Below are 19,283 nucleotides of genomic sequence, written 5' to 3' on the forward strand. Positions count from 1 at the left end.
AGTACTGGTTTAACAGAGAAGCAACCACCCTGCCTCTGAAATTCTTTTGAAACACACCTGAAATGTTTGCATGGGAAGCCGGTCTGGTTGCAGAGTTTAAGCAATAAACTTAAAAACATACCAGACTTACAATATCGTTTGCTTGTTTAAATGATGTTCAATAGGGGACTCTCAAGTAGGCACAGGAATGTAGCCTCAATCTCAATAGGGGATGCTGTGTGTGTGAAGTTACCCAGAACCTCTGCTTCATCCCTTTGTTATCCACATTCAATGAACACAATGTTTTGCACTAGTTCAGTCACACAGTACATTTTGGTGCACTGGTACAACATCATGACTTGCGCTATTGTAATGATGCACTGGCTCTCCGTACCTGATCCTATCTGCCTTTTGATATATGAAGGACCATCAGATCAGCCTGCCAGTGTTAACTCATTCCTGAACAATCATCATCTTAATCATTCACTGTTTTTTTAGACAACACTTTCAACAATGGTTAAGGGCTTACCTCAATCTTCTTTCCCACGTCCTCAGTTTTTGCTATAAATTTGAAAGTGAACCTCTTGGTTTTACCAGGGGTAAGACACAGCATCCCCTGTGTGAACAGTTCATTTTTTTGGTATGCTTCTTCCACCATACAATACTGGTTGTATTCCTATGGCAAGACAGAAGGTGAAAAATTATACACTAAATATTTTCCCAGCGACTTGGTATTAGTGCAGCAACATCTGCGTCACTAGGTGTAGTGTGACATTCTTTCTAGAAACTGTGCCATTCAGAATATACATTTTAAAGCAGAACAGTTGCTTAACAGTTAAATTATATGTAAGTTTTATTCTAATTGTATACATTCTACAGTTCTTTAGAACTGTACTTTAAAGCAACGAAACCACAAATAATAAATAATAAACCACAAAGAAATAATAACTTGGCAGCAAAAGATTAGTAACTTAACACATATTAACAGTTTACAAATGGAGAAGTCCCACCCTCACTTGCAAGACTCAGAATGGGTCCCTGGGAGCGCAGCAGAGATGTGGGTTCAGATGTCACCATCATTTCCCTCTCTATACAAGATCCCATGGAACCCACCCACATTAAAGTGGAGTGCTAGCTCCTGACATGTTGCAAAATTAAAATGGTTGGGAACTCATGAACTCATCCACTTTATTAAAGAGATGACTCTCCCTTAAATAAATACATTTTAAATTACCTGATTGTTGAAACCGACACATAGCTTAGAAAACCGGATAGGATGAGGACAATCAGCTTTCAAGAATATGTCAAACTGAACTGGAGTGTCAACATGGAAACTTGGAGCAAGAAATCTCGCTTTGCACTGTACTGAAATTTGGAACAGAAGCACCCCATGTTATTGAACTGGACTAAAACTGTCATGTTTCACAGTAGATTCCCTATAACAAAACTAAATATTCACTTCCAGACATACCACACAACACATTAGAATTCTGCAACATCCAGTAAGCTCTGCACAGAGAACATGGACGATTAAGAAGAGACTATGGACTACTTTGCTTTTTCTTCCTAACTGAGGACACAGAACTTTTGCACGGTGATTCAATTCCTGCAACCTAAGAAACTTGTTTGACATGCTACGAACAGAGTTTTCTTTGTAATCTGTGCAGCAGCAGCTCCTACTGTAGACAACGGTGGTTCCCTTTTTAGGTCGTGGCCCGTCAAGGAACCGTGAAGTACCACCTTTGCACACAGTCATTTCCTTCCTTCCCTGAACACAAGTAGATTGCTCTAAGGCACCAAGCTAAGATTTGAATGTTCGGTGGATTTTCACACACAAAACCTACTTGTTTAGCATTACTACCCCAGGAGAACTCAGGAGAACATACACTATTCTCTTCCATTTTATTCTCAAAACAACCCTATTAGGTAAATTAAGCTGCAAGCAACTGATCGGGCTAAGCTCAGTCAGCGAGCTTTAGGGCAGTGGCCACTATGAACCTGAATCTTCTATATCTCAGTCCATTCCTCTAACTGCTATAGCAAACTCGGGGGAGGGGCAGTATATAAATTTAATAATAAATAAAATAAATAAAAACTGGATTAAATATTACTGAAAAGGGGAGCAGAGGAGTTTCCGCACCATTTTTAATGGTCCAGGAGAAATATTTCTGACCACGAAAAAAGAAACAAAAAGTTGACTTAGTTACATTTACTGATCTTGCCCCAATGTGTATACTAGAATAACTTACATATAATTACTTCGAAAGGAAAACTATATAAAAGTGTAAAATGCCTTCTTAAAATCTTTTTTTTAAATAGTATAGATGATTTCAATAGAGAGACGAGGGAGGGGTTATAGCTCAGTGGTAGAATATCTGCTTTCCCTGAAAATCTCTTGGATCAATCCCTAGCATTTCCAGTTAAAAGGGTCAGGATGCGAAAGACCTCACCCCGAGAGCCTGGAAAGAATCTGCCAGCACAGTAGACAGTACTAGTAAGGGGGGGGATGGTGTCTGCCCCTGTGCCCCCCACTTACCTTAGTTCAGCTGGCTGCTCTTTGCAGCTGGCTGAACTTCAGCTGCAAAGAGCAGCCGGCTGAACTCCAGGCTGCTCTGGGCTGTCCCCTCCATGGGGCCCCACCCCCCACTTAGTTCAGCCAGCTGCTCCCTGGGCCTGACGGGGAGGGGAAAGGGGGATGGGTGTGGGGGGTGATTTTCCACCCCCAACGTGACCCCAATAGCATGCGCCCAATAGCATGCATGGCACCCTCACCCCACTCCGTGGCAGCTACGCCACTGGTACTAACAAAATGGCCTAACAGCATAAGGCAGTTTCATGCATTCAAAAATGCTAGCACATTGTATTAAGTCAAATTTTGTAGGTCTTGCACAATTTCTGCTACAGTTATCCATCAAAAATATAACTAATAGTTGGGTTGCTATTGAATTAAAATAAGTGCTTTTATATTATGCCATTCATTTTGTAAAGAGTACATTTCAATATTACATTTTAGCTTTGATACATACCAAATGGAATGAAGTCCTGCACTTCTATTGTGAAGATATTATTGCCAGCCAGAGAGACTCTATCAGCCCACAACTTCTGTGAGCTTTTCACAGAAGTAGCATCACAGTCAGGTTCTGGATCTGGGCTCTCATTCTAGATTCAAAAGAACAATATTTTACTCCACAGTTTTAAGTGTAGAACTTGTAGATCATTGAGAATTATTGCAAAGAGGCTAAGTTTTTGTCTAGTTACCATAAGAACTTTAATCAGATTCTTTTCAATGCGAGATTTTTGGTCCTCTTTCAAAGTAGATGCTAAAGAAAGAAAACGGAGAAAGCAAACTAGAAAAAAACAGATAGCCAATGTAACATTTTATAATGCAGATTATCTGCCACAAACCATTTTCAAGTACATGCGGATTATCTTGTCATTCCCAGCTATGTTTTCAGCTGAAACACTGCCCTTTTCCCCACATACAGCTTATGTCATAGCAAATCCATGCCTTGACAGTACTGCTTGAGCTGGCTCACATGATGGGTTCTATTTTTTTAAATCCTATACACTGAATGCCAGAGAAAGGGTATGTCAGAAGACTCGTTCTGAAATGCTCGTTTTCTTCTGAAATTGCTTTGCAAGTACAATCAGTCTATCACTTGAGTCTCTGCTTGCAGCGATACTAAGATACAAGTTTACCACCTGAGCTGCAGTTTGAGAGCTAAGCCCAAAGGAGGTAGTACAAACGTCCAGAAATAATTGTATAGAACAGGAATCACCAATTAAAGTACAAAACATTGTGCTAATTCAAAGCTACAGTCAAGGAGGAGATTCTGAGGAACTATAAGTGAAGCAAAGAATAGGCCAAGTCATACAGTGAACAAATTGAAGATCTTTGCTGTTTTGTACTTAATGAAATTCAGTTCTGTGCACATTCCTACTCTATGGATAAGGAAGGAACTCTATTCCATATTCTATCCAAGAGTAAAGGGTACTGCACGAGTCCAACCTTCCCTTTCCACTCACAGCACATCACTCCTGTACAGCAGGAGAGACTAAGAGGATATAAAAGGCCTAGTGCTTCATGGCCTAGTAGGAATTTAAACCCAGGAATTCTAGTCTGGCATTCAGCCTGCTCCACCACTTCATAAATATATGAAGTTGCTACATATCAAGTCCAGCCATTGGTCCACCGAGCCCAGGATTGTCGGCTTTGACTGGCTACATCTCCAAGAGCTAAGACAGCTATTTTCCTAGCACCTTTAACTGGAAGATGCCAAAGAGCAAAGCTAGTTTTTGAAACAGTTATTAAGAGTCTCAGTTCCTTTGAGGTGCTTTGATTTGCTTTAATAAAAGGATGGAAAGCTATTATTGCACTGAAAGGGTTATCTCTTCTACTAAAACAGTATGAGTGTATACTCCCGCTTGCCATACACACATCAGCACTTTTCTCTCTGCACTCTTCCTGTAGGCAGGGAAGCAAATATTTAGTACATTATGCGGTTAATTAACTGGAGGCCTATTGATCAAACAAAAGATGTGCTCCCTCCTTAATTAGTCAGGAAGCACTTTTAAAATATTGTTCCATAAATGCATGAACAAACTGCTGATGGTCACAGTGCAACTTTAGGCATCCCCCCCCCCCCTTCCTGATTTCACACTCAGCAGAGAGAATGCATCTAAAATGATGCATTAGCTCCAAGACAGCACATGACCCTTTCTTCAAAATCAATGAGGATTTCTTTATCCTATCAGCAGAGGTTTTCAGGCTCTGCAAAGGAGCGTATATGAATGCTTTCTTCTTCACCCTCAGACTTTATGACAACATTTAAGAAGAAGAGTTTGGATTTATACCCCCCTTCTCTTCTGTAAGGAGAATCAGAGGCCCCTTCCGCACACGCAAAATAATGTGTTTTCAAACCACTTTCACAACTGTTTGCAAGTGGATTTTGCTATTCCGCACAGCTTCAAAGAGCACTGAAAGAAGTTGAAAGTGCATTATTCTGCATGTGCGGAATGAGCCAAAGAGTCTGAGAACCTTCATATATTGGATATATAGAACCAACTTCAGATGCAAGACTCTGATATCTTTCAAACTATCCACCTTTACAGAGAGAAGCACTCAGGCCAAATGCTCCTCAGAGCAAAAGCAGTATTAACTGCAAACTGAAATGAATTTCCTCACCCCTTCCCAACAGCTCTAAGGAGTATGTGATGTAGTCTTTTATCTGTGCCATGAGGTAGGAACATTTAAGGGCTGTGGTCAGTATGGAAGTAAGAAGAGTCCACCATCCTTCACTACGGTAATCACACAAGACATAATCCAGCAGTCTGGAAGAAGATTGAGAAAAACAGTTGGTTTAAATAAAACAAATAGATCAAAGAGCTATCAAAGCAACAGTATTAACCTTTCCTAAAACCCACAAAGGATATTGTTAATCTAATATTGGAATATTGTCAAGGATTTAACTGTTTATTGTTGATGTTATGATCAGCTTTATTGCATTGCTATGTTTTATTGTTCCATCTTATGATGTCGTTCACTGTCCTGAGCCCTTCGGGGGAGGGCGGTATACAAATTAAAAATCCAGTCCAAATCCAATCCAATATGCAAGCACTAATCTGCCTCAACACAGCCAGCTTTCCTGAGTCCTTTCTTCCCTAGATGATTCAATCATAACTTTTCCTGTCCTATTATCGGAGGACCATCACACCTTACTTTGGAAGGAAATGCCCTGAGTTGGAAATCCATCAGCTTTGCCTAAAATTTAATCAAGAACCGGACTCTCCCAGGCTCTGACTCATTTGAGCCATTTTCCACAGCATTGTTATTCCCTGAGAATGGAACTCTGTTTTGTCCAGGAAGATTGCCTCTCTTAGCATCGTCAGAGGGCCAATTTTTCATATTTCTAAGTCTCACAAATGAGGGCCCCTTGCCCTTTGGCTCCTGAACTGCCTTTATGGCCGATGTCCCCTCTCTCTGCATCCAATATGGGTGCTGGATCCTGCCTCCCCAGCCCTTTCTTCTGGAACTGGTAAATATTACCTTCCCTGCAATGACCTCTACTATTTCCATCTACCTCTAGATCCTAGGCTCCTTGAAACTCTCTGTGTGCATGTGTTTTGCCAAACAGTATGTGTACCTTTTTCCATTTTTGTTCTTTAATAAAATTATGAATTTTCACTTAAATTTTGGTTTCCTGAAGGTTTTTAAAAGGAAAAACCATGGTAAAACAAAGGTAGAAAAGATCCCAGTTGCCCCTCCTCTGGCAGCACAAGGTCTGCCCCGCTAATACCCCAACCTAAAATGGGAGGCCACACTAGTTCGGATAACAAATGTTGTACCTGATCCTTTTCTCCAACCATATTTTTAAAACAATACTAAAAAAGCTTGGAAGAAATCTTCACTTAAAAGGGCATTGATTTTCTATATGCCTAGTAGCTATAAGTGAAAATTAGGGTTTGTTCTTACGTAGCAATATGTTAAAAAACAAAACAAAATGAGAAGCAGCAGCTTTAAAACCAGACACTTGAAGATCATACTCACTTCAAAGCTTTGGTGTAATCTTTAGCATAGTAATACTCTTCACCCATTTGCACCACTGAAAGAACAATGGCAGATTATTTCCAATACTAAAAAATAAATTGTTAATATATATATATTTAACAAGTTGACACTCTCAGCTTACTCAAGTGGCTTTTCATTCGTGGACATTTGTACTTCTTGAACTGGGCTACTGCATTACTCAGCAAGGTGATGATTAATTCCTAATAAATAAAAAGCATGGATAATATTTCACTTTCAGTGTATGTCTGTACTTTTGGTGAAAAAAATATAAATATTATTTAAGTCTGACTTACAGAGTGGAGAACTTTCTTTTCCTTCAGCTGTAGTGCCAATATTCCTACTTTCTCCTTTTCAGGGTCATTTGGATCAAAACCTGCAAATGACAATGAAAAATCCATTCTAAGGAGTTCTGACTAATTCCTGAATAAACTGCATTCATCATGTTCATGGGACTACATTAGAAGTATGCCTAGTTTAAGAGTTTTGAGGATTCTGAACAATGCTGTATCTTAGGAGAAAGAATGTTGTAGAATTCAGTCACATTCTTTGTTCTTGTAAGAGGATTGCTCTAAAAAAGAGACAGGCTCCAATAATTAACCTAGTATTTGAAATACTAGTATTTGAAAAACATTTGAAGTCTAGGCTTTAGTCCAGCTTACTGGGAAAGTTACTGCTCTTAGCAACAGAGACAAAGCTTCAGGGTTTCCATAACAGCAGCCTTTTCAGAAAGGCATCTAAGTTTGATTTTGGCAACAACAAAGGTTACCAACAAATGAATGTTATCCATTAGCAACCTTTGGAATGCATCAGCCCAGTAAATGGAATCTGAACTTTAACTTTTGCGATTTTTAGAAACTGACCTAATTCCATCACTCCAGTCTAGATCCCCACACGTACCACAAAGGATACACAGAGCTTCTTCAATATACAAGTTGCCCCATTTTTCTCTACAGAAGAACATACCTCCACATGCAGAGGAATGCACATATGGACCTCTTTTCGTCATCAAAATGAACAGAGCCAGGAATTAGAGGCAGAGCAGATGCATATAAACAATGGAAGATTGTTGCTCACATAAACTATGTTTACTGTATCTGGATGAATTAATTCAATTGGGATTTCATCAATTAGAATAACGGCATTCCACATTCTATACTGAGAGAACCCTGGGGGTCACATCTGCTGATGAACTCTAGCAAATGAACTCTGGGTCACATTCAAGAGCACATTTTACTTACAGCACTGGTCAGATTTCTTGGGCCTTATTAGTTAGCACCCTGCATGAATTGAGAGCGCACTCAAGAACACACCAATATTCCATTAAAGCAGAAACTCAGAAAAGATGGGCAAGTTATCTTCAGAAACATTTCTCGATTACCAATCTTTTCAGTGAGGGACACCTGATAAATCTTGGGAGATAGAGCAGGATTCCCTAGAGCAGAGGATTGACAATTGGCCACGCCAGCAGGGACTCATGGGAATTGTAGTCCATGAACGTCTGAAGCGCCAGAGTTGGAGACCCCTGCCCTAGAGTATTCACTGCAACTCCGTTTGAGATAACAGCAATAATCTGATTTTGTTTCTAATGTTTATACAAGAAATGGAACAGCTATTTACTTAGTACTCCTTGCCGCCATGGTCTTTGTCCATAGAAGTCAAGCACGCCAGTTTGAGTTTCTATTGGATCCGGACTGGGATACATCACAGAAGGCTGTAAAGATGGCAAATTTATGAATCAGTTAAAATAATTTAATTTACCCAATGCCACTCTAAAGAGGGCCCAAGACAGCTTACATAATGAAAGCATCCAAGTGGAATAGATATACTAGGGAAAAAATAATAACTACAACCAAACCTAGACTTTATAGGTCAGAACTATGTATACATTCTTAGCCTCTCCAAATGCCATTCTATATAGAAGAACTTTACAAAACTTCCTAAAAATTAACAAGATAGTTACTTCCCTAGAATTCTCAAGAAGGCTGTTCCACATAATCAGGACCACAGATGACCAAGTCTGTGATCAGACTGGGGCAGATCTAGTCAACCCACACTTGGGAATGAGTGGGAATCAAATTTTTGGCAAACAATGATCAATTGAAGCAAGTATTAATGGTGAAAAAAACCCTAATCAATGCTGCACTCAATGCACGACATCTGATTTTCTCAGCCAGTAGCAGAAGAGGTCAGCACAGGCAGACTGAAAAACACAATTGAATGGTACAGAAAGACTCGTAAGAACACGACCTGATGTAGGTAAGGCTGGCTAAAACTCACCTCATGATTACAGAGGACATTTGCCAGTTGCTTCCTTTCTTGGACATAGTATGCAGCCTGCTGATAATAGAAACCAGGGTTCTGCGTTTGAATAGCTGTCAGTCCTAGCTTGATAGCTTCATCAAATAAGTCTCCAAAGGCCTGAAATCTGTATTTTAAAAAGCATATACAGACATATTTCAATATTTTATTTATCCTTTTTGCTTATTCAAAGGAGCTGAGAACTGATTACATGGTTTTCATGGCTGGAATCAACTGGCTGTTGAGGGTTTTTCCAACCTGGGTGGCCATAGTCTGGTAGAGTGGGCTCCTAACACTTTGCCTGAATCGCAAGAGCACTGTGACATACCTCTGAAGATGCCAGCCACAGATGCAGGCGAAACACTGGGAGCAAAAACTACCAGGCCACGACCACACAGCCAGTACATGGTTTGTCCCTTCTCTATTTTGCCCTCACAAGAAATCTGCAGTAGGTTAGGCAGAGAGTAAGAGACACTGAGCCAAGGTCACTTTGTGTGCTTCATGACAGAGAAGGAACCGAACCCTGGAGGTCTCCCTGCTTCTAATGCTGTTCTCTAACCACTACATCATACTGTCTCCGTCAAATTCCCAGACTTTGGAGGTTCTTCAGAAAGTTCAGTAGAGCACAATCTGAAGCACATGAGGCAAATATAACTTGTAGAATTTACAGCACTCTGATCTTTGCCAAAATCCCAGTGTTAATGGGGATGGGGAAAGTTTTCACCTCTAGCTATGGAAGGAGGGATAAAACTAGACTAGATGGTTGGCGATGAGTCAGGTGCACTAGGGCTCATTTCAGCTTGGGACAACGGCACTGAGAGGAGGAGGAGGAGCTCTGCTCCCCCCACCCCCCGGGTACCACTTTCCAGAACCAAAACAGGCCCCGATATGTTTGCATACTTTTCTTCCCTCACCTGACATTTAGCAGCAATATAATAAGACAACCGTTTTTCTTCCCCAGTTCTGATTATTTGGATTCAGCCAAATACAGTCCAAATTATCAGCACAAGATGCTAAAATTGATTTGGTCCTCTAGGCTCAGATGATTTACTTTGATTTACATCCAGATTCATTCAGTGACTCACAAAATAGCTTTCGGTATATTATTACAGTCCAAGATCTTCATTACATTTGCACCAAAAGCTGAAGGAAATGCCGATTATACAGTACACTGCAAACAAATCATTTCAGCTTGAATCAACACAACCATTCCCGCATCACAGCATTATTTGTACAACAACGTACTGTTTGGACATCCAGGCAGCATGCTCAAAAGCCAGCTCTGCACTGCCAATTTTTTTCTTGCACACATCTATGTGTTTTCTAAACTGTGCAATTGCGTCCAGCGGTGTGTTATGCTGAAAACACAGGCGGCAAATCTAAAAAAAATTCAAAGTCAGAACAATTGGATCAAAACCTCGTCATCACAGAATCAACTGTGAGATAATACAATTGTAGCAGGCAAGGTAACAAAGCACAGGGGAATGTAAAGTTCATTCTATGTTTTCTGTTTCTTTCAACCACTCCCCCCTCCATAATTTAAAATCCTTCAGAGTATTAAATGGTAAAAGGAATTGATTAATATAGCCAAAATGTGCATACTGCTTTCATTCTCACACTTTCTCCAGCTAGGAGATCCAACTGTTGAAAGACCCCTGCCCTCAAATTCTACAGCCTGGGCATATGCTACAACGTATCATAAAAAGTGTTCGAAGGCACCTAAATGCCAAAGTCATGAAATTATCAGCAGGCCTCCATTAGGATGTCTGACATATTTTTAATCACCCTGTCCTCCCTGGGCATGTGATTCTCCACCCTCTATTTTACCTCTGCAACAATTCTGTAAGTTATATTAGGCTCATTCCGCACATGCAGAATAATGCACTTTCAAACTGCTTTCAGTGCTCTTTGAAGCTGTGCGGAATGGCAAAATCCACTTGCAAACAGTTGTGAAAGTGGTTTGAAAACGCATTATTTTGCATGTGCAGAAGGGGCCTTAGATTTAGAGAGACAGACTATGCCTGTGGTGGCGAACCTTTGGCACTCCAGATGTTATGGACTACAATTCCCATCAGCCCCTGCCAGCATGGCCAATTGGCCATGCTGGTAGGGGCTGATGGGAATTGTAGTCCATAACATCTGGAGTGCCAAAGGTTCGCCACCGCTGGACTATGCTATTAAACTTCATGGCTGAGTGGGGATTTAAAACTGGTGTTCCCAATCCTGTCAATGGATTGCTGTTTGAAGAACCCAGATCTGCATAAAATAGGGATCTGATACCCAGGGTATCAAATGTGATATCATTCTGTATGTTATGATTTAAAAGTATGCTCACCAGAGAGCATTTTTCAGGAAAATACAACACGGCATCTAAGCTAAGCTTTCACTAAATTAGAAAACAATACCTCCACAAGTTTACTCCTCAAGCTTTTCTTCTATAGTTCTGAATATTATGAAATAAAGATTGAAAGTCAACCTTGGTTACCTTGTAATTTATAAATCCAGCAATGGTTTTGATTTCCAACATATTTGTTTCGTGTGCTCTCAACTCATGTACAAGATTATAAGCAGTTCTGTAGTTTCTGAGTAAGAAAGGTTGTTGATTTTAGTTTGTCCATTCATTATAGAAAAATAAATCCATTGAGACATAAAAGGGTCAAAAATGATGCGACAAAAGCTGGTGCTGCCCTTTCTTCTCCTGAGCCCAAGTAATTGATCCCTCTGAGATACAAAACCACACCAAGGCTCCTCCTAGATAGATTACTTCAGGCAACAAGAAGTCAATACACCACTTGAACCCTTCCATTTGTGCGCTGCAGCAGCTCCTCTCAAGTAATGGCACAAGGAAAGAAGAAGCAGTACCAATTGGGTACATATTGGTCCATTCACCATGTTGGAATTTAAGGGGCATGGTACTGTTCTCTCTCCAGTTACCAGAGCTGGGGTCGCCACACGATACTATGGTATTTAAATCTAGTGGTGTAGTCCATAGTTCTCCTATACTCAACAGCAAACTATTTAAAGAGCTGCCATAGAAAGGGACTCTTCCCTCCCATCCCTCTCTTTATTGGGAAGGAATATAGTTTAGCCCACTGTACAAAACAACACATGGTACAAAGAAAACACAGGAAGCTGTCTCACACCAAAGAGTAATCTATTGTGGTCAGTGTTGTCTACTCTGGCAGGCAGCTGCTCTCCACGGTCTCTTACATCAGCTAATATTAACCCTTTTAAATGGAGATGTTAGCCATTGTCCAAATGCTCCGTCACTTACTTCAGGGCGTTCTGTGTATCCTGCTTCAACTCACTGAAGAATGCTATTTTGAACTGATGTCTGACAAACAGGAGCTAAAACACAACCAGTGGACAACATTTCACAATTGCAATAATCAGACTTAACAGTACCAAGATTACAACCTACGCAATGTTACTGAAGATCAGTACCAGACACATGACATCATTAAGATGTCATTCTCCCACCATCCAATGGAAAAATTTTCAGTGCTCAAAGGATGACAGAAAACATTAGCAACAATGCCTGAAGCAACACCAGGAATTAATAAACTTATGTGTTGAAAAGAACACACAGAAGAAACAACACAGAAGGGTCTCAATAGGCAGGAGTTTCCCACTTCAAGCTTAAAGTTTATTAAGATACTGATTTACCCTCTGAAACAAATGGTGGGAAAGTTATTCTTGGCTGATTACACACAAAGTGTCTGCTGTACAATGGGGGCAAATGTCCATTGTAGCAAGATTTATTGTACTGACTTATTCCCTGAAGTCCTGCTTTCACTTTTTACCCCCCCCCGCCCCCCCCCCCCCCGCACGAGCAAGCAAAAATATTTCTACCATGAATCTATTTTTGCTTTGCTGCCAGAATGGGCAGATGTGCCAGTCAGCACAGCTTTGCTCTGGACGTCTTCCCTCCACACATGGCCAGCCTTCCCACTCCCCTGCACTGCCGTCCATGCCTTCATCCCCGTTCCATATTGCTGGCTCCTTCCTGCATCTCTAAGTGCTTATATCAAGTTTTCAATATGAGCCAGACTCTTTCTGGATCCAGCTCACCTCCCCCCACCCCCTGCTTCCACCCTCCCCGATGATCAGGAGGACTTTTTAAAACTTTATTTGAAACAAGCCTCTTTTACAAAACAAGCCCTGCAGCAGAAAGGGAGAGAGAGAGAGAGAGAGAGAGAGAGTGTGTGTGTGGAGGGGAAGGGAGGCAGACTATGATGGGTGGAGTTTCTGTAGCAGCTGCCACCTGAGGTGACCATGTTATTTTCTGATGCCTAAAGTTGGTGGGGTCCTCTGTATTAGTCTTTACCTCAAATGAAAAAGTTACATTGAGTGGAAGATGATCACTTAGCAATAAGTCCCCAACGCTAAAAGATGTGACACACTGGTGTAGATAGGGGGATATTAAGATGTAATCGATCACGCTAGCACCGAGCGAGTTTACCAAGGTAAAGCTATCTGCATTCCTATAGCACTTGAGGCCGTTTAACCATAATTTGTTAAATTTGATGGCAAATTGATTAACTGAATTCCTGCCGCATTCACGAGAGAGTCCTTTGAGGAGTGAAGAGCTGGGGTTAGAAGAAGCTGTACGAGATCATCCTCCTGATTCAAATGGGCCAAAGTGGTAGAAAGGTCCGTACCCACTCTGGCGTTAAAATCACCTACCAGGATCACCTCCGTAGATGAGATGGGTGGAGTTAAGAGAAGCAGCAAAAGAAAAGGAGGTTGAGACTAGCAAGCAGCTGCGAGGCAGGCACTGGACTGACTCCTTGTGTATAAACAGATAAAGGAGAGGAAACCACACTTCAGCCCCACTATGCAGCTACCAGCCCAAGGTGAACGTTCCATGAGTAAAGAACCACTGGCTCAAACTCTAATCTATTAACTTTTTAAAATAACAATAAAAAATATGACTTAATACAGCAAAAGGCACATAGACAGATCTGTTCTATCACAGCTATTATACCTGATGTGTTGTTTTGTTGAGGAATTCTTTATGGGATTTCACCCTTCGGATTTCCGTATAGTAATAGGTCTGTGCATGTTCATAAAAAGCATTCTCTAACCTGTAAGATACAATTGCATAAGAGGATGAAGACATGATGCTTTCAGCACAAACATGCTTAGATTACAATTTGGGACATAATTTCTATCCTGTCATGTCACTAGAAACTTGATAACTTGAGCAACTGGAATGGAGAACTGAGGAGGGTAGACGATTTTTCATACAAAATATCACAGTTAGTATACTTAGCTTTTGCATAAAAGTCCTTCAAGTAACTTGCATGATCATAGAATAACCATGTTGAGACATGGAAGGATGTCCCCATTTGCACCAGTGAAATTCATAAAACATTTGTCAGTTTCAAGTCTGTGACAATTCAAAGGCGGATTCCGCATGGGCCAAAAACAGCGGTGTGAAAACAGTGTAAAGTGGTTTAAAACGGTGTAAAATGGTTTTTGGCCCATGCGAAATCCGCCTTAGAGTTTTCATGCTCATCTTCTTGCATAAACCTCAATGGATATGTACTCTCACCAAACAAAGTGGAAGTACATAGCCTTCCAGAATTAAAAAGATTAACGAGTTTGTGTTTTCATGCTAAAATTTCAGGAATCTAACAGTGGGTAGTTGCTAGCTTTCAGTAATTTACATGAAGAGGTAAAGAAGCATAAAAATGGCCTCATTACAATTCACCATGTTTTCTTATTTCATGTATTTTAATACATCTGTTTTACCCCAAATATCCATAACTCTCCTCTTAAAGCAACACTTATATTTAGTTGATTCAGAAGAAAATCCAACTGAGTTCACTGGGGCTAACTCTCATATAAGCACATATAGCATTACAGCTTTAATCGAGAACCATTCTGGAAATACCTCTTCCTCACAAATTAACTCACCTTATAATGTAACCTACAAGGTGATCAGTGTGTGGCAAAACAAACAAGGATTTCCCTGAGAGGTCACATGCATTGCACAAAGCTGCTGCCCTTTCTGAAGCAATAACATCTTCTCCTATGGGAAAAAAAAAGAATACAAATATTTCAATTTATGGGTTTCTCAAGATTTATTAAGGTCTAGCCTACATGACAATGATTTGTCACCTGCTTGGCATCAAACATTAAGCTGTTTGACTAACACTATAGACAGCAGTGAATTCCAATCCTTCCATAATTTACTACCACTATACTTCACAGTCTCACATTACAATGGATACCCACTCTAGGAATGCCAAACTGCCAATAACGATTAAAAATCCAGAATAATTTGTAGTGAGCTGGCAATGGCAAAAGGGGTGTGTGTCAATTTTTCTCTCAATGGAATCAGAAACAGTAGCATGATTTTTTTTCCAGAATGCAGTATATAACCTGTAATTTTGTTCATAAGCAGTACCAATAGAAGTACCTCTGTTCCAAAATAGTTTGTCTCTGAAAACAGGAGGGATCATTTCTGCTGATCCGCTCACTGCAGGCCCCTACTTTTCCCCCCATGCTTGTCCACCTTGACCCCTAAGAGTCCACTGACCCACTGGAACAAAATTTCAGGGGAATCCAGTGTCAACAGGAGACACAAAAGTGAGCGCTCTGCTCTACATCATGTTTTGATTTTTAAAATTTTATTTTTGTTCAAAATAAAATTTGAATTCAAGCAAGTTTACAGTTAAAAGTTAATCCATATCCAGCATCAATCAATGTGAATAAGTTTCTGTGTGAGGAAAAAAAATGAAAAGAATGAATGAACCACAGAGGAACATATTTACATTTTAAACTGAAGAAATAAATAAGGCACAAAAAGAAAAGTAAGGCATTTGCTGTGGGAAATATTTTTAACTACACAGACACTATTTCCAGGTGATGGAAAGTAATATTGTTTTGTCCTAGAATTACCGGTACTAGCCCTTGCTTATAGAAAGTTCTTGGTGCCTGGGCTGCAAACCAGCAAAGAATTCTGTACCACTGATTTCAACAGAGTTAATAATTCTCTACTGGATTTGTTACGCCGCTTATTTATTTGAGATCGCTTCATCTTTCAATTCAAGAAAGACTCCTTCACGCTTTTAAAAAGAGTTTGTCCTGTCAGCTTGCAACGAAAGAACAAAGGTAGGTTCTCCTACTAAACCTACAGGGACTGCAAAAGAACAGTTTTTAAAACTCAGTTTAAACTGCTTATGCCTTTTTCAGTCAAGGTTTGAACCAACATTGCTTCTTTAAAAAGTGTTTTCTTTCGAATCCTTTCTTTTGATCATTAGTTCTTAAATGCCAAACATATAAACACAAAATTAAATATACATTTAGTACCTGGAGGCAATGGTGTTTTCTTCTGAATCAAAACTACAGCAACTTTTGTATTTCTTCCTTGCAAACTCTGCCTGTAACAATATAGCATAATACCAAACGCAGCATTACAGGCAAACATTTTAGTCTATCAAATGACAATTACTGAAACGTAATGTAATTTTAAAAAATAATCGGTTAGGAGAGGTTTTTTCTTTGAATAAACAATATACTGGAATCACAGCTTCTTCCTCCAGGTAAAAGGTTGTATCAAGCAGTTACCATAGAAAAGGGAAAAACTGAGGGTAACGCAACTGAAAGTATACCTGACAATTTCAACTCTAGTAGCACACTCTGACTGTTTTTCTTTCCACTGTGGCTCATCCCAGTCTAGCTCATAAAACACAACAACAAGTGCAGGGACCAAATTCAGATGTTTGTTCATCCAGCCAGTCTTCAAAATACCTTTTGGAATATGCCACTCATACGATGTTCTCTGGAGCAATTGACAAATGAAATAAACAGTTCAGTTTGCTCTTAAATATTCATTATTATTTGAGGCATACCTAGTTTAATATTAATATTAAATATTCAGTATTCAGTATAATCTGAGGCATATCTAGGATGGAAAGTGCCCTTGGCCACCCGTCCCCGTCCCCGTCCTTGCTAAGGACTCTACTTCCCCCATCCAGCTTTAAACTGCGGGTTTCCCCTCCAAAGTCCACATGGGCTTCAGAGGCCCACAGTTCTGTGCTGGATTCAGCCTGACCAGGTCCAGCTTTAAACTGAGAGTTCAGCCTGTGAATTCCATGTAAACATTGGAGACAGAGTCTGCAATTTAAAGCTGGGCTTGGCCAGGCTGAGTCCACCTTTATAGTGCTGGTTCTGCCTCCAAAGTAACGTGGACTCTGAAAGCTGGACCCAACCAGACCAAACCCACAGTTCTGTGCTGAGCTCTGCCTGGCCGGGTTCAGCTTTAAACCATGGGTTTTGTTTCCGAAGTCCATTTGGACTTTGTAGGCAGAGCCCGCAGTTGAAAGCTGGACTTGGCCAAGCTGCAGGGGAAGGACGGGGAGAGCTTTTCAGTACTTCCCCTAGGCACTGTTTTGCAAAGATATTCCCCTGAATAAAACAAAAAGCAAACTCCCTTTGACTTTTACATCATCACCAGGGGAGAGCAACCTGAGCATATGCAAGAGGCAGAGGGTATCACTAAACACAGTCAAGTCTGCCCCACAACCTAGCTCTTCCTAAACTTGCATGACCCTCCAAAACAAGCAGCTTAATTCCAATATTTAAATCACTTTCAAGTGTAAAATTGATTACTCAACCCCTCCAAACAATGAAGACTACAAGCAATGGGTTGGATCCAGCCAGCTTTCTCACTGTCTCGCCCAATTCCCCTCCTTAATTTAGCCCTTTTCTCATAATCGATTCTGTACATGCAGGCCCCACGATCCCCAGACCATAGCTTCTCAGGGGGTCAAAGGGCATCCCAACTTCCCTTTTGCAACAATGGAAAAGTGGGTTAGATCTAGCCTAGCAAATAATTTCTATTCACAGAACCATCCCAAGTACAGCCACACACCCTTCTAAGCCTATTTTCTTTAATGGATTTAGAAGGGTGCAACTGGAATGTTATGTGTTTTACAACTAGAACATGACCTTTGAACTTCTTAAAGGCCTTAGAACAATACCTTGTTTCTGCATTTAGGATATTCATGATCACCAGGGAGCACTTTGAAGGAAATGGGGACTCGGTCTGCTCTCCTGTTTGCACAAAAGGCATCCCAAACTGCCCGATGAACGGCATTGTAGACCACATCCAAGCCAGTGAGGGCTACAAAGGCCATAGGCCGGCAACACAATTCCACTGGAAAATCCCATTGTGAAGGACTCATCTTGACATACTGCAACAAGAAGAAGAGTTTGGATTTAAACCCCACATTTCTCTCTAGAAAGAAGTCTTGAAGTGGCTTACAAACTCCTTTTCCTTCCTTTGCCCACAACAGACAACTTGTGAGGTAGGCAGTGCTGAGAGAGTTCCAAAGAACTGTGACTAACCCAAGGTCACCTAGCAGGCTTAATGTGGAGGAGTGAAGAATCAAACCTCGTTCTCCAGATTAGAGTCTGCCATTCTTAACCACTAGACCACACTGGCTCTCTCTTGAAACATTACTCTGAAATGGTTGTTGTGGGTTTTCTTGTTCCTAATGTTTCACCTGCATCTGTGGCTGGCATCTTCAGGGGTGTATCACAGAGAGAAGTATTCTACACACTGTGTCCAATGTGTGCTGCATACTGTGGCCACACTTCTCTCTGTGATACACCTCTGAAGATGCCAGCCACAGATTTGTATTTGTAATTCAATTTATATCCCGCCCTATCCCCGCAGGGCTCAACATTCAAGATGCAGGTGAAACGTTAGGAACAAGATCTACCAGACCACAGCCACACAGCCCGGAAAGCCCACAACAACCAGTTGAGTCTGGCCATGAAAGCCTTCGACAATACATTACTCTGAAACATTAAAAATAATTTCCCAGCAGTTAATGTTTAATATATAGTAAACTGAAACAATCTTAAATAGTAAACTGAAACAATCTTAAACAATCTTAGATAACATGCATTGGACCGCTGTTAAAAGGGGGTCACTTGTTTACAAGGGAACAATACCATCTTGATCTGATCAGTACTAACACCCAACCGTGGGGGTAGCCAAGTTTCTCTCAATCCTTATGAGGTTACATGGAAGTACAATTTTCTGTAACTTTTTATGCTCAATGCTAATAAAGGTTGTGGATGATGGTGAGCCCACTAATTCTTTGGAAACACAATTGATAGCAGATGTCATCATGACACTTCTACATCAAGCCACCCAAGTGCAGAGTGAGGCTGCAAAATTAGAGGTGCCAGCACTTTGTCAACATATGGTCCCAACGCCAGGGGAAGACCACGTAATCCACGTTACCCCAAAGGTTGACTCCAAGCCACTAGTCTCGTGATGCCCACAGCGCGTGTTCACCTGAAGCTTCGATCCCCACCACAGTTCCTTCACACCACCAGCAACCACGTTTCCTGATCTGGGGCGCAGAAAGTGACTGACAACCCTCCCTCCGCCCTGACGCTCTTCCGCTGTCAC

General features: G+C 40.8%; 1 protein-coding gene across 2 annotated transcripts in view; it reads right to left on the reverse strand.

Annotated features, from left to right (window-relative positions):
* Positions 1-19,283, reverse strand: part of TRAPPC11 (trafficking protein particle complex subunit 11) — a 46,221-nt gene that overhangs the window by 26,767 nt on the left and 171 nt on the right. Inside the window, exons 1-19 of one of the 2 annotated variants that reach the window (XM_048509656.1) lie at positions 19,167-19,280; positions 17,839-18,051; positions 16,468-16,637; positions 16,166-16,236; positions 14,768-14,882; positions 13,833-13,932; positions 12,120-12,193; positions 11,331-11,427; positions 10,091-10,224; positions 8,825-8,972; positions 8,165-8,258; positions 6,841-6,920; positions 6,669-6,747; positions 6,527-6,581; positions 5,165-5,310; positions 3,238-3,299; positions 3,006-3,138; positions 1,214-1,344; positions 509-655 (exon numbers count right to left, since the gene is read on the reverse strand). In XM_048509656.1, coding sequence (XP_048365613.1) covers positions 509-655; positions 1,214-1,344; positions 3,006-3,138; positions 3,238-3,299; positions 5,165-5,310; positions 6,527-6,581; positions 6,669-6,747; positions 6,841-6,920; positions 8,165-8,258; positions 8,825-8,972; positions 10,091-10,224; positions 11,331-11,427; positions 12,120-12,193; positions 13,833-13,932; positions 14,768-14,882; positions 16,166-16,236; positions 16,468-16,637; positions 17,839-18,042 — 2,040 coding nt within the window. In that variant the 5' untranslated portion in view covers positions 18,043-18,051; positions 19,167-19,280. Of the gene's footprint in view, positions 1-508; positions 656-1,213; positions 1,345-3,005; positions 3,139-3,237; positions 3,300-5,164; positions 5,311-6,526; positions 6,582-6,668; positions 6,748-6,840; positions 6,921-8,164; positions 8,259-8,824; positions 8,973-10,090; positions 10,225-11,330; positions 11,428-12,119; positions 12,194-13,832; positions 13,933-14,767; positions 14,883-16,165; positions 16,237-16,467; positions 16,638-17,838; positions 18,052-19,166; positions 19,281-19,283 lie in introns of those variants that run through there. The other variant, XM_048509655.1, reaches the window with a different exon arrangement.

The sequence above is a fragment of the Sphaerodactylus townsendi genome, linkage group LG10 (assembly GCF_021028975.2).
Source record: "Sphaerodactylus townsendi isolate TG3544 linkage group LG10, MPM_Stown_v2.3, whole genome shotgun sequence".
In the NCBI taxonomy this organism is placed as follows: domain Eukaryota; kingdom Metazoa; phylum Chordata; class Lepidosauria; order Squamata; family Sphaerodactylidae; genus Sphaerodactylus; species Sphaerodactylus townsendi.